This window comes from Bombus vancouverensis, chromosome 13 (genome assembly GCF_051014615.1).
Source record: "Bombus vancouverensis nearcticus chromosome 13, iyBomVanc1_principal, whole genome shotgun sequence".
Lineage (NCBI taxonomy): Eukaryota > Metazoa > Arthropoda > Insecta > Hymenoptera > Apidae > Bombus > Bombus vancouverensis.
The window spans coordinates 8,133,880-8,150,414 of NC_134923.1; the positions used below are offsets into that span (position 1 = coordinate 8,133,880).

Below are 16,535 nucleotides of genomic sequence, written 5' to 3' on the forward strand. Positions count from 1 at the left end.
GCTCTCGACGTGTATTACTACGCGTGACGTCATCCGATTACTGACGCCGCGCGCATGTCGGTTCAATTCACTGAATATCCGGTAAAACTGTAGAAACAAAAATATCGGCGTATCTATCAGACCGTTTTCCTCTTAATTACGATAAGCGAGGAATTCTTAATATATATTTCATTCATACGTCATAAAATCGATGACGTCTTGGTCTTATCGGAATAGGGAACTAGATGCGAAAAACGCGGAATAAAAGAGAAATTCTTTAACAAATACTTCGACCTTTTCCATCATACATGTTTCCATTTTTTTATTTAAAGTAATTTCATTAATAAGCTCTTCTCATGTTTTACGAAAATTGATTTTATTTTTTATAACGGAAGTATAATAAAGGTCATGGATGTTAATGATTTCGCGCGCGTCAGAATGAAAAGCAAACTATAAAACGAAGCAGAATAACATTCCAATGTATTCCATTATAGCATGCGAGATATCAAACGACGGCTTTTGGTAATGGTAGGTAAATGGACCGATCGTTGGATAGTAATGAAATATTCAATGCTAGATATTACCCGTTCAAGATCGTATTTAATTTGTTACAATAAGTCAATACAATTTGTTTGATGGAACAAAAAGAAAACTACAGTTATTTATCGTATAAATAATTGCACCATATCCTTTTTTGTGCGACCAACGGGTATTACATAGGAGATGCCAAAAGGCAATTATGTGAATGCTACGAAGATATTTTCTCGATTTTTTGTAGCGAAGCATTTTGTATTTATCGTTCCACACGAATAGCTAATGTACAAGCACTATATAATTCAAACATCTGTTCTATCCGTCTTATTGTATTTTCTTTAAATTATTTATTTTTATAGTTAATTTGTATTTATATGTATACAGATATATCCGATTATAATCAACTATTAAAATTATAATACAGCCAAATACTTAATTATAACAATCATTGTAGACATTGGTTGCAAGCTAGATGTTCCGTTGAATGCGATCCTATACAGACTGAAATATATAGTTGTCAATATACAAATACTATGAACGGAACAACTGTATGATGTGCTCATAAGAGGGATATACAATGGGTTTTATTAATTATCATATGTACATACGAGCATACATACATACATGCACACATACGTACGTACGTACATACACACATACACACATACATACATACAGACAAACATACATACATACATACGTACGTACGTACGTACACAATCGCTCGCGCAGTTTGTACCTGTGTATGGATGTGTGCGTGTCTACATAATGTAGCTTGGAAAAAGGACCTGGGCTTTTAATGAATGTTAATGCTCTGAGTTGAAGCGTTCCCTTAAAAAAGAAGTGAGAAAGAGAAAAGAACTTACTACAACTTATGAGCCTTTAGTGTGACTTTATATTCTCCTTACACTCTTCCCGTAATAATATTGATTATGTTTTGTAACATTAGCTCGACGGAGTGTATAGTAATTAGGCTGGTTAGGTAACCAGTCAATATTTTGTGGAACATTCAAGAGTCTACCTCTGCATGGTAAAATGCAGAATTTTGGAAGCATACTCATTTATACCATCTGCTTCTTCTTTCTTATTTTCACCGTATGTTAAATAGTAACAAATACGCCATTCGAGTAAATCACCGAGATGATGTTTCAACATAGTGAGTTCTCTCATTACTACGATCACTTTATCCGCAGGAACATTTCTTTTCGTAGCGGTTACAGATTGTCGTATCAACGTAAACGAATGCCACCTCTTATCCAGTTTTTGTGCAAAGGCTAAGACGAGGCAGTCGAATGAACAGTCTGGCCGCACCACACGTATAAATAACCAATATCGTAAAAACATGTTTACCTATTAATATCTACTTTAAATAATTCAATAAGGCTTTAGTTACATTCAACGCGATTATTTCTTACTTATAATTTACTCAGCAATACTATTAAAAATTTAATTTCAATTAATTTTTTTTAAATATCTTCAGCATCGCGTCAAGCATCAAAAATACATTTTACAGTCTATGTAAGTACTTTCCGCGATGGATACGTGATAACCATGTTATCAGAAAGTTATGGAAATTTTCCGAAATTGCTATTACGATCGGCTTCTTAGAACTTATGAATTCAGTTCCATTTTTTAAAAAAAGAGAAATTTAAATATATCTAAATTTGTTTAAAACAAATTATGAATACTGTAATTGCATTAAGCGGGTTCTCGTATTCAAACTTAAACTCCCAATAACCATAGTTTTAATTTCTAATATATTATTAATGTTCTCGTAATAAAAATTATCATTGTTATTGCTATATCAGTTATGAACTGAATTAACAAAATTTTCGCGCATTATTTGCTTATCATCGTATCTGAATTTCTCGTGAATGTATTATGACACATTTAGCTTAATAATGGAACCTAATAAGAAATACAGGAAATTTTTAAGCCTATACAAACATTGTATGCAAAGCGCTAATTGGGCCATATGGATAGTATATGATAATGTTCTTGGTTGTTTAGAAAAGTGGACAAAAGAGAGGGATGCAGCGGCAATATGAAGAGACAAAAGGATGTGTAGGAGAATGGAAATAATGATACACTACAAAACGCTCATTTCATGTGTTAGAATGCCAACTTCGACCAGTTCATTGGAAGAAATAACGACTATGCCATGTCCTCTAACAACCCGATTATATCATATCAGCATTTTTTTTCAGAAGCAGTGATTTCTAAATCGGCTATCTTCGCGTAAAACAAATTCAAACATTTCTGCATTGTATATTGGCGGTCACAATATTGATATAATTATATAGTAAGCTAAAATATGTTTGGACATCGTGACCAATCACCTTTACTCTTACATTCCCAGTATTCACCACCGTATACGTAGCACAGACTGTCCGTGTAAGGATCCTGCTCTTTCTTAAACCATAAAGGTTCGTAAGTTTCATATGGTAAACCTAATATAAATTAAATTTTCAATTATAAAATATCTCAATATTAAATAATTCTACCTTAAATTATTTTAGAAAATATATTTTTAGAATACCTTGAACGGCCGCTTTTTCAGCTTCGTGTTCCCTTGCACGTCGAACAGCTCTTTGTTTTTCTTCTAATCGAAGTTTTTCCGCATTCGCTTTGTCCCATTCACCATTTTCCATTAATCTTTGATCAGGCCTAAATCGAGAATCTGTTGGAGCTATACCTTCCTCAGGCTCATTAAGTTGACACGCTAATTCGGTGAAATTATAATACTTTTCGCTATCTTCACTGTGATAGTAGAAATATTATAATGCATGAAAATGTATCAGCTTTCTTCTTTAACATAAACCTTAATTTAATAAAATACTTACGATGGCATACGACGCTTCCAAGCGAGTATGTAAGGCCCTGTTTTGTATACTGGATTGTCTGGTGTACCAGACGTACTGATAACAGGAGCGATTTCTATCTTCGAGTCCCACGTACCTTGTACTACCCATTTAACTTCATTACTTGAGTTCATGACTACCCCTTTTACTTTACGCTGACTATCTCTCGAAAAGTATGAATAGGGCGTGTATTTCAAATGGCACTTGATACCTTGTTTGTGATTTACAATATCTGTATCACCACTTTGATCAACCCATAATTTTCCTACTATAATATTGTGTACCGTAGTAGTAACTTTTCGCCACGTGTAGTGATGTGTACCACCTTCCATTTCAAGATGAGCAGTTCCTAATGGTATTACCTATTGAGCCATAACGGGATTAAATGTTGAACGTTTGTTTACAATATTAGAAAAGGTTGCTTCTTTAGTGATTTATAAAGAATACCTGGAGGTATTTCCCACGGAATTTAGATGCCATGGTAAACTCTTGCCAACAACGCCACTTTCGGCCTTCGCAATGTTGCGCTAACATTGGAGGGTGATGAGATACTTGTTCTGAAATCGCACGCCATCCTAGATCATCAATTCGATCGCACTCATACGTTTCACCTAATAAAGGATTAAAAGGCTTGCCAGTTCTGGAAGCAGTTGTGGAATAACTAGATATGGTAAATGCAGCAACATAAGCCATTTGTTCATAGCCATCTGTACATTCTGCTGCCCTGTATGAGATCAAAATAGATATTTTTTCTTTTTTTTTATACACAATAAAATAAATAAAAATTGAGACAAAATATACCTGTCAAGAATATCTGCATATTCATAATCTTCTGTAAGTCGCTGAAGCATACTAAGCGGCTCAGAAAAATTGACAGGCATTGGAATTTTTGACAAATCTTTGCCAATGCAATTTTTCATAATACTCCATAAATTTAATGGATAATTTGGTTTCTCAGGTACTCTAGTTCTCCGTTTTTGTTTAAGACCTGTTACCCCGGTGCTGCCACTGCTGCCATTGTTAGACTCCCAATTTGTCTGATACAAAATGAATGAAATTACATAAATATAAATGAAAAGTCAATTTAATTAAAATTTGATAATCAAATGGTAAGCAAAATTCACTTACATTGTCCAGATTGTTAGTATTTGCAGCAGTGGTAGGAGTTACTACTGTAGAATCGGTCACAATGCGAAAGGAATTTGTGGTAGCTGTATCTGACAAAGGCAAAGGTGTCTGATCTCCTTCTGAACTAGAGCCATCGTCACTACCTTGAGAATCAGTTCGATCTCTTGAATTATTCGCTTGGACACCGGGTATACTCAAAGTAAAAGTATCAGATTCTTGTGCATCATAAAACTCAACATTATCTTCTTCGTCTTCTGATGGGGAAGTTGTGACTGTTGTATCTACAAAGATAACCAAAATTTTGCTTAGTTTGACTGAATGGTTAATTAAATAAGTAGCGGTAAACGTATATATGCAAAGCTAAATGAGATTTAGTCAATCAATAAAACAGAGAGAGAGTTATTCAATTACAATCTTACAGTAAACTTTATAATTGAAAATGGAGATAAACCTTTATATATCATGACTCATATTCCTTGTTAGAATTAGAGATAAAACGCGAATACATAAACATAAAATACAATTAAAGCTATTATTAAGATTACGCAATGGAACACATTTCGCGCCAACGAAAAGTGTAACACAAAGTGAGAAATTTATTGAACCTATATAACCGCGCATGCCACTGCTCAAATTTATTTCACTTTACTTCTCTGCTTTGAAATAATTCTTCAACCCCTCCCCTGTTCTTATTATTTGTATCACTCCCCTTCCTAACCGATTGAATCGTGGTATGACAACTGGCTGTTGCCATTAAGTTGTACCGTCCTCTACCCCCTCCAAACTCGGTCCACACCTGCAGTACTGGTTAAAGTAACGAATAATGAATCACTAAAGATGCTCGTACACTGTGATTTTTTTTATAGGCAACTATAATGTACCACCCATTAGGTTATGCTACGTTCGAGAATAAGTTCGGCGCTCTTATATATTTTGGCCCTTGCTATCAATTTGATTGAAGCTGCGGACCGTTCTAAACCCGTTGATGATAAACTTCTTCCCTTCGCCCCGTTTAACTATCAGTTTAGCATCTTTCCACTGATCCTCTCGTCGCACAATCGTCGATGATTTCGACGCTCGATTCAGCTTTATCACATCGAATTTAATGGTAAAGTCGCGAAAAAAAGCTGTCAAAAAAATATTCACACAAAACGGAAATTTGCAAGGCCATCTGAGTCTGATGAAGTACTAAACTTGGGAGAAATGAAAGCACACCCGTGCATGTGTATATTATGTATATATATCTCTAGATGTATATATATATATGTACATATAAGCCTTGTATACATTACTGTAATATGCCATACAATATATGTAGTAGAATATAGAATGTACTGCACGTCTTGCATGCATAGACTTTAGGCTGCGTAAGTCGCGACACCGTTCAAAGTAAATAGAGTTTCACGACTGCCATCTGGTTAAAGAACGATAAGGCACTCGAAGGCGCGAAAAATCAAATTCACGTGCTACACAGCTAAGCGTATGATCAAACAGTCGGTATATTAAGTAAGGTGAAACTATGCAGCTGTGCACTATTATCTAATGAATACAGCATCTCACACTCGGTAGATACACACTTATGTGACCATGTGTATTTAACATACATTTCTATTAGAATCTCAGGTCAATGTTACAGAGTTAAAAGGCCTATAGCACAATCAGAGTATTGTGTTGCGTACAATGTACAAAGGTAAAAGCTCGGCACAGTGTGGAAAATGAACGAACACTCGAGTCCGTCTTTCTTAGCATCGTTACACGCAACGACTGTTCGCAAACGCAACACTTGCATCAAAATATTAATTACAGCATTAGCAATTGCGTTAATATAAAAAAAGAAATTATTACGCGAAGCTCTGTGTCCCCCTGCTGGAGCTGCCGAGGGTAGGGCATGTTGCGCAGCCTCTTCCAAGTGAGAATGTTGCCTGGCCAATTGCTCGACCATTTTTTCTATTCTCACTTTCTGGTCACGCTCGTGCTGCAGCATCTTCTTCCATTTTGGTTCCTGCTGCTGCGCTAGTTGCAAGTAGTCGTGACTTGCCTGAAATCAGAATTAGTTCTCTATGTGACTTTATAAATATACATATACTTCCAAAATCAATATCTTTAATATAATATTCAGATTTTTATAACTTTATAAATTTAATGGAAATAGAAATAAATATTTGGTTGTATTCTATAAATCAATAACATAAGCAACTACACTAATAAATTAAAAACTGCTTAGAAATATTAATCAGCACATAAGAAGGAGTCTTTTGAACCTAATATTTAGCGACAAAGCTGCACGGTTGCTACGCGCAGCGAATGAGCTAATTTTATACATCGTTGGCCAGAAATTTTCATCTGTATATTAGTCTTAACGATGGCCTTTCAACTTACATTAACCATAGCACCGGCCGCGATGCGAAAGAGCGTGGCTCGTTCACTGACTGTCTTGACTTTCGCAGCTAGCTCAGGCGACGGGGGCTCCAACGTTTCGAGCTCGTTTAAAACTCGCTGAAGCATAGTCCCTTTCTTTATCAGTAAATCATTACAGGCCTGCAAGTTTTCTAAGCGCTGCGATAAGTCCTTCACAGTAACTTGTTCTGGTTTTTGGCTATCATTATCCTGAAATTCTTCCTCCTCTTCTTCTGAAACAAATTTTACTTTACATAACGTAACTGTTTTAACGTCCTCTAAGAGCAATTTAACTCTCATTCAACTCAATATTTTATTAAAGACAACGGAGAATCTTTTATTGTCTATGATACTTCAACAAAAGAGAACGTGACTATAATTCAATATCGTCTTCTACAATTACATATGATTCAATATCATTTATTAAATTGCGAAATCAATTTCTTTTGAGTTAAAGGATGAAGATAAAATAGATAGACAAAGATATCTGTGTACAAATATATAAGTATTTGAATGTATTATCTATTAATGAAAAGGAAATGTTGTGTAACAACAGAGATCGATAACAAAGGAAAACACAAGTAAATGTAGTTGTAAATGTGGATCAAGACGTGTTTGCTTTTCTTTTCGTTTCGCTTATCATCCAGACTTCCCCGTGCGTTATCTTTTATTGAAATGCTTTATTTGTGTAGAAAAAATTAAGTATTCAAGAAAGCAAATTTATAAATTTATAATAATACAATTTCAATGGAGATACCAATTATTATGCTCTAAAGATTGATGATCTTTTTAGTAATATTATAAATTGTATGGTAGGAATGATCATTATATCATTGGTATATTAAGAATATTTAGCAAATAACTTGTAAAATTCACAACTGCAAAAAATGAAATTCATTATAAAAGTGAAATATTATGATCAGTATTCCATTTTGAATATTTATGCATTCTGTGCATTTTTAAGTATTCCACAGACTCATAAAAATTCCGCAGTCTAACCGTTAGCTAACAGATACTGCAGGGACGACCAGTTTCCATAAAGAATATTTGAGCGTATCCTTAAATGTTTTAGATAAAAAAAAATAGCATTGAAAAAATATAAATCTACTTTATGTCTAATTCTAAATTACAATTAAGATTTTCACGATTACATAATTGTATCTCGCGTCGATTAAATCGTCATTTATCTTCGTGAAAAACTACCAGGCTGTCAATTGCGTAAATGTTAGAAGAGTTACTATGGACAATTGCCTTTAATGCTATTTCATACGGTTCGCAAACTGTTAATAGATTCATTGATTCTTCAAATAGCAAATGTTTCCTACTCAGTATCAGTAGCCAGTAAATCATAAGAGAGAAAGAATCAGTCGGAATCATGCGACTCTAAATCAAAATCGTGCATCGTCTATCAAAGTTATATATAATTACTCGATTATATATTGACGATCGACCGATATCGTCTGCAAACCTAATATTCGCAATAAGAGACACCTACTGTTCAATCAGTCTAATAAATACGACCATCGTCGTCCTTTAACGATTAAAATTAGATTTCCTGTGGAATTCAAAGTTAAAGAGAGCGTGATAAATTCCATTTTTAGAAATAACGAAGTCACTTCTCTTTTCAGACGACTGAGCTTCTTCATTTCCTCGTTTGTTAGAAGATCAAGACGGAGAACTGTTTTGAAGAGTGTTTACAGCCCCATGAATCGTTCGTTTACAGAAATGAAAAGCGGCGTTGTTGCTAACATTACTTAAACTACATTTCTGCATAATTTGACATTTTTCAGCTGCTGAACTTTCCCTGTTAGTTCCAAGTTCCAGCCCAATTTAACCCTTTTTCAGTTACAGTAACTTGCAAAAATATTTAAACAATTACAACAATTTTTTACAAATAAATTATGCGTATCTAATTATGTACGAATAAATTATGCAGAAAACGTCTTGAAATTTCCTTCACACCGCAATAAAATACGACTATCATGATTGTAGCGATAAATTGTACGTAGAAATGTACACATAAGTTACAAAGAACTCAATGTTTTGCAGAGATCGCAAAAGTATTTAAACATTCAATTATCCAGTATATTCATAAGCCTGAATGTTCAGTGAGACTATCTTTAACACTTATTGTACAATGGCTATTTATACCGTGTACCAACTATTTACTGAATTTATGTTTGCAATAGATGTCTTGCAACTTCTATATACATTACCAGATCGGTTTCAAATTTTACCACTATAATTATAATAGTAATATTTCATTACAGTATTAACGAGATTCCAAAATGTGTCGTATACAATTTTCTCTGATAAGTGTTGAAATATTTTGACGAGCTACTGTAGATACATAATCGACAAAGATTGACGATTGATTCTCTCTCTCCTCCTGACCCTCTCTCTCTCTCTCTCTCTCTCTCTCTCTCTCTTTCTCTCTCTGGTGAACGCCTGATAGAAAATGGATGATATTTCGTTGATACAGACCAGATTCCATCGCCTGGATGGCCTTGGCCTTCGCCAACTCGAGGGCCGTGACCCATTGCTGACGTTCTACCTCTGTCGCCGCCTTGATATGGAAGGTTTGCGTGCCACCGTTGCTCACAACGAACGTGCAAGCGTCGACGGTGTGTATTAAGGCCCCATGCAAGGATATCGTGCCGCGGCACGTGTGCGACATCTCCGTGGGATTTCTAAACAGAGAAGGAAAATAGCGACAGTTCCCCGGACATATTCTTCAATCGATTGAGAACCGAATGACACAGAGAAAGACAGACGTGAGTTTGCAAAATTAGTCCGTTTGCTGCGTCTAATGCAAGCCTGAGGTTTATCCAAGCCAAAAATAAAACACTTTTGATTCGCCCCAGAAATGATTACACGTAATTAGATTATACGCAGGCACGAGGTTGTACATGTTACCGTGAAAGTAATTAATCCTTCCGACTCTCTCTTTCTCTCTCTCTCTCTCTCATTCTCTGTCTATCTCGGAAAACTTGGTCCTGTCTTGAGCAAAAATTTAGATCTGTTACAATAAATAAGATAATCAAACAATTTGTAGCTTATGAGATTTACTTTTGTAACGTTGTACCTTTTTAATTATCAACTTGCGACTTGTCAAATTTTAATAATAATATTAGTTCAACTGTACAAGAAGGCTCTGATATTTGTTCAGTTAGACGCGTGATCGTTTTACTGTGAACTTCAGCTGAAACGAGGCGACAGAGTACGCTTAACTCTACAGTAACACGAAACTTGTACAAATAAAATCTCTTTAGTCAGGTTGGTGTATATAAAATTTGGTTTCTTCGAAATTAGACTTTAATAGGCCAATAAATCTAGTTTATAGCCTTATTGAGGTTTTATTTGAACAAAGGAAATTTTATATCCACCAACCTCATCTTACTAAAATTCCACTATTAACGCAAACATTTCTTTCGTTCGCTAGGTTCTATCTGATGACTAACCGTAACTCCTTGCAGGGATTCTATGAAACCGCAAGAGATTTCTATAGAACCATGCTATGGGACCATCTATCTATTATATAGAATTATCAAACTAGATACTTTCACCGTAACATGTACAGCGTAGCAAACGAGATGAACACACGACAGTCTGTGTTAATCTGTGGCACTATAGTGTGAATACTCAAAGAGCTTTGAAAACGAAGTTCGTGTAAATAAAATTAGTAGGAGGTCGATTAACTCTTTTTCCAAGCAGTCCCATTACCATTTGTCCGACTATGACACCACCATATTTTCTTACACACAATCTACAAAAAAAGGAACCCAATGGTGTAATTTGTGTGAAGAGAAAACAAAAAGGAGTACAGGAAAAAAAAATAAAGAAAGAAAGAATGTACAATGCTCAATAGCCGGCCTGATGATTGAAAGAAGGGGAACAGATAGCTCGCGGATCATGTCATGCACTTTAGGGTCAGTGGAATTAAATCTAACACGCAAGGGATCGAGACTTTGTACACGATGAAAGAATAATCATACTCATGCTAACGCGTTCAGAAATTATTATTGCATATTGTCCGCATAGACCACAGGCATTCGCGCAAAATTTGTTTCTTCTGGTTTTTTGATTTTCTTCCTCCTTCCACCTATTATGATAAAAATTTGTAGAACTCGTCATTGTATTTCGAAACTATTTGACAGTAAGTAAGTAATCTTAACTATGTGTTTTATTGCAGTGTGAGGTACATGTACTTATGTGATTCAAATCTATCGATTGTAGAGGATTCGTATGTGTATTCGATGGGCGAGGGAAGTGCGGGTATATAAAACGTACGAACATAAATTGTGCGCATAAGTAAAACATCGAAAAGACAGAACAAGGAATAAAAAATACATATCCATAAAAATAATCGCATCTCATCGTTTTATTGTCGTTCTGTTGCACATTGTTCCAAGCGTAACGAGTAAACGATTAGATAAAATGACTGGGCTAAACACAACAATCTAGTATAAATTGAGAGAAAATTAAAGTGCAAAGTGTATCTTGGAGGATCTGTTATATGCTTTTACTGACCGATGATTTTAGACAATTGAACAGTTATCAATGTTATTAAATATTGGCATTTAAATAACAAGGCTACTCTTTAAAAAAAAAAAACTAAACTTACTTTGCTAATATTAAAGAAGATATTACATCAATAAAAGACTATTACGTCACTGTCTGAATATTACGGAACCAAAAGTAGTAGAATAGGAAGAATAAATTCTGCATACGTTATGTAAAACAGGGAATAAGTTGACCGAGGAAAATTCGCATTAAACGCGTCAATAAGAATTAATCAATGAAATAAATATTTGTTTCCTCTGTTGAAACTATTCGACAAATTAAGATTATCGGTATTCCTTGATACCAGCTCATCTATTCGTGCTATAATTATTTCTTGGAACATTCCCAACGAGCCAGTAAAAGCTTTACACGGTCTGCAAAGACCTTCGGAATACCTCCTCAACAGAACTGGAACTATTAGACAATATAAAGCAGTGTGTGTGTTTTATATTTGTGTGTGGTAAACATGTATATATGCACGTATATATGTACACATAGAACATAAAAAATATACAAGTTTTACCACCTTTTTAGAGTAACTGAGATTTAATTAAGAAGAGAGGGGTGGACTGAGGAGAATCGGTCTGTAAAATTAGATCTATGATAAAAGGGTAAGAAATGGACAGGAAGCAAGTAAAATTATTAGGAATATTGACAATGTTGTATTAATAATACGTAGCTCAAATATATATATATATATATATATATATACATGTATATACACATATACATATACATATATATAATATGGCAAGGACTGTATAATGAAATGAAAATGAAAACTCGAACATCGTCTTTGTCTGTTTTAATTAAAAAGTTTGATTCAAAGAATAGTCAGGATATTTCGGTTTTTTCGATAATTTTACTTACTCGGAGGCTCTGCCAGCCTTCCGCTTGCGTCGTGTTGATATCTTTGGCCCCCCTGTTGGTTCAGCCCTAAACAGTCCATAAAACAAATAGACCCTATTCACATTGTGTAATATTGTATCGAAGCGATAATTTTTTTATCTGTTTCGAGAAAAAATTGTATCTCTGTCGCTGTTTATCCACGAATTTTCGCGATATAGCGATGTTCCTTTTCTTTCTTTCATATTTCGTTTCTTGATTACTTTCTCTCTCTCTCTCTCCCTCGCTCCTTCCCTCCCTCCCCCTCTCTCTCTCTCTCACTCTCTCATATACACACATACATTCACTTAGTCTCTTTTTCTTTCTATTCTCTCCTGTTTACATAGCAATATAGCCAACAGTGCAACCATCACGTTCGTGCGTTGCGTGTACACACTTTGTGCGAGAAGCAGTTTCACCGATCACGAAGTTTGAAAAATTCGTGTAAAAATAAAGTTGCAGGACATTCTGTTTTTGCAATTTGGAAAGGCGTTGCAAACTCAAATCACACAACTGTGCCAAGCGGAAAATTAAAAGATGTGGGCATTGCATGTTGTCAGGGAACGCGCATGTTCTAAATATAAAGAAATAGAATAGTGGAATCATCGACATATACGTTATACTCGTTTAGAACTATCTCACCTGTATCCACAACCGGTAACTGTGAGACCGGGGTGACCTAAGTTTCGTCCGCGAAAATAAAACGTTGCAACACTTTTTACGTGACTAACGATGGTTAAATAATGTTTAGCGATTTTTTTACTCTCCCACATAACTATATACAAAAGTAAACCAAAAATCATTCAACGTAAAGTTTCGCTGTACTGGAAAAAAAGAATAGTAAAAAGGCAAATATGCAATAAATCTTCTCTGATGCGTGTGATATATATAAGCGAGTATGTGTGTATGTGGGTGTATGTGTGTGTGTATATATATATACACACAAAAAATATGGTCCTTGCGACCAGCCACTCTTTCTTTCAATGCTTTTCAACCATTTTAACGTAGATCTCAATGTGTTCTGCGGCATGTACATGCTCAAGGATGTTGCTCAAACTAAAATGGATAAGTATGGAATATGTAAATATGAGTTTTGGACAAAATCATGATTAAGATTCAGTTAAATATACTTGGATAAACCATATCAATAATATCCATGATCCAGCCTTCACTGGCTGCTTACATACATGCAATTTCAAACTGTTAAATGTTTAGTATTGTATTTCACTTGTTGTGTTCTTAAATACCAACTGTTTAAGTCATTGACAGAATCACAAGCATGATCGAACACTATGTCAGATACGTAATCCAAAGCTGTTCCTTAAACTTTTCAATGCAAGATCTTTTTCTTTGAACCATAATTACATGATGACTTAGTGTCATATTTAAGTTGAAAATCAAATATTTGTACTTATAGCATTACATATATAATACACAAGATGAAAGCATACGCATGCGGCTGTAAACATGCATGTGTTTATAAGCATAACATTATGCTTATATGTTATATTTCATAGAAGTAATAGATTCATTCAAGAAATTTATAACTTTTCTTTGTTTAACTAGAAGTAAAACATTATAAACTAAACTCAATGTAGCTATATTTTCATCTAATATATATATGTAAATAATAAATACCTAATTAAGGTTATATAGCTATGACAGTAATCATTACAATTTCTTTTCAAATTTTACTCCGATATAAGATCAACTTGAAAGTGTGAGATTCTATTAGAAAATATACACACAGTGCTTTGGTAAGTATGTAATAATGAAAAAAAGGGAACAGCTCCGTATTGTATCCAAATAAATTTTGTCTGTCAATAATTGTTATTATGCTGTTGGAAACCACATCACGGGACTGGAACCCGTGTTAAAATAATCACGTTACGAATAGAAATCACATTGATTTTTGGCGTGATTGAACACGCGATTAAAAGTGAAGGTAAACTGAAATGAAAGTAACTGACACATAGAAAACTACCTGTAATACGACAGTAGGCCATTTGACAGGACGAACCATCTTCGTTGATAACCTTTTAAATAATTAGTCCATTTAAAGAGCCAGCCTTTCATCTCCTGTGTACCGTGTTGCGCCTTCGAGTCACCCATTTTTGTATATGTTGTGTGTTCGCACGTGTTTTTCCTGAAATTACAATGCACTCCAATATCTGCGTACACATCACCCGTATCGTACAGCCACCATTTTGGTATTTTTCCAGCCCACAGACTGTACGCTCTTAGATCGAAATTCGTACTTATACACTGTTTGTTAGTCGCAATAACACCAGCAGCGATACCAACAGACTCGAAGAACGTGCCTTAAAAGCACGGTATTTGGATATAGTATGGGTCTCTCCTTTTGCACAGCGTGGTAACCTGCCACGTTCCTTAGTGACGGCGCCTAACCTTTATTACCGAGTCACCTATATAATGTTCGTGTATACGAACACATACAAATTTGATTACGGGTAATCTGTGATTTTGCAAATTTCTTCGATTCGTTCTCCTTCTATCCTTCTCGTTATTTTTCATGAGAAAAGATCGTTTCAGTGTATCACAAACAAATATAATAATCGATAGCTTATGTGATCATAAAGAACCTTTACACGATGAATTTCGAGAGATAAATTATAATAAATGTTTTTGCAATATGTAGCATATGTTGTCTTTGTTTTCATAGCATTATTTGGACTACATCGAAACTAGGTTGTAAGTTAACGAAAAAAGTTACTAGTTGTTATCGAAACGAGAAAGATCGTATTGGGTCACTGTCATTCTTGACGTTTTCCTATTTGATCTTAAAACGAGAATTCTATACATGTCACATGTGTTAAAGTCATAGTCGACGATGCCAAAGTCAAACAATGGAACATACATATAATTATTTAACGTCATACGGATAGATTTATCACGCGACAGGAATCTAACGAAATTCTTTTTTTACGTACTTTTTAGAACGAACACGCCAACGAAAAGATATTCGTTCTGTCATTTGGCGAAATATGCGTACGTTCTGCTGGAGCGAATTGCCCGAAATGTCATGAAGAAGCACTCAGTACACTCTTCGATTAGATGTTTGATACTGACCATTATCTTCAAATGAAACCAAGCTCTTAATTTATCTGAGCAGATCACACGAGTAAGAAGTGTTCGAGTGCCTCTTCGTTTTACCGTACGAAGAGTATATTACGAATTTCGATGTATTAATAACTAGGTAGTCACCTCACGTATTCGTAGTGTATATATACGAAACACAGAAATGCGAAAACTTCAATCGACTACATGTATTAATCGTTTGATTCAGATAATTTAATGTTTCTTATTTCGATAAGGTTTAATAAGCAAAGTTATGAAAGATAGAGTTCAATGTTATTTTACTTTATCGATAATATGAAAACGAATACCAACGTTACCGACTCAACTCCCGTCATCCGTCATCAAAAACATGCTAAAATCATCACTGTAAATCACAGGGGACGCAAAAACCACTACTTCTTCTCAGTCGGTATTTTAGTACAAATGATACAAATTCTCTTAAGATATTACATACGTGTTATATTTAGTTTATGGTTGTAAATTTTAATTTCATTGAATCAAATCAAAATTTAAAATATTTCTTAATCCGTAATACAAGTCACCTTTCGAGTACCGTTCCCTTACTTCGCATATATATATATATATATATATATATATAATATATAATATAAAACAGTTTATGATATGCATATATATTTCCTCTTTGATATTTCTAATGAGAACTTATTTTTAAAATAAAACTATTTTTAAGCATTTTTGTTAAGTGTTTTAAGATTCTCATAAATATAACTACCAATATAGTCAAAAATTTAATAAATAAAATGCTAAGTTGTATAGACATATAATTTTCTTACATACATTATCCCCAAGATTTATATGTATATAAATACATATGCTCTACTGACGTAATCTAAATTTTCTTGAAATTATGAAGCAAAAGATAAAATGTACAATAAAAATCCCCGTTATAACTCAATACTTAAAAATTATTTCATTAATGTAAATTTACGACACTTTCCTTTAAATTAAATATACTCTGTAATTAAAGGGATATAATCATTCTTTCACTATATTATAATATACGAAATATATAACTATTACATAATGAAACACAGTTTCGTGCGCCGACTGTTGCATGTTTCAACGTGA

At 34.3% G+C, this 16,535-nt stretch overlaps 1 protein-coding gene across 9 annotated transcripts; it reads right to left on the bottom strand.

Moving 5' to 3' along the window:
• Positions 1 to 52: 52 nt before the first annotated feature.
• On the bottom strand, positions 53 to 15,724 carry Osbp (oxysterol binding protein). Of its 9 annotated transcripts, none has more exons than XM_076623849.1 (13): positions 15,299 to 15,437; positions 14,332 to 14,493; positions 12,333 to 12,398; positions 9,384 to 9,589; positions 6,882 to 7,132; positions 6,348 to 6,540; positions 4,503 to 4,783; positions 4,176 to 4,411; positions 3,822 to 4,098; positions 3,357 to 3,736; positions 3,053 to 3,273; positions 2,853 to 2,963; positions 53 to 87 (listed from the first exon to the last, which is right to left on the bottom strand). In XM_076623849.1, the coding sequence occupies exons 1-13, from the start codon at positions 15,340 to 15,342 to the stop codon at positions 68 to 70; spliced, it is 2,448 nt and encodes an 815-aa protein (XP_076479964.1). In that variant the 5' UTR covers positions 15,343 to 15,437; the 3' UTR covers positions 53 to 67. The 9 variants fall into 9 exon arrangements, with proteins under 9 accessions (XP_076479964.1, XP_033200035.2, XP_076479966.1 ...); XM_033344144.2 differs by lacking the exons at positions 53 to 87; positions 15,299 to 15,437 and adding exons at positions 560 to 1,014; positions 15,573 to 15,724; XM_076623851.1 differs by lacking the exons at positions 53 to 87; positions 15,299 to 15,437 and adding exons at positions 560 to 1,014; positions 15,438 to 15,502.
• Between the last annotated feature and the right edge of the window lie 811 nt (positions 15,725 to 16,535).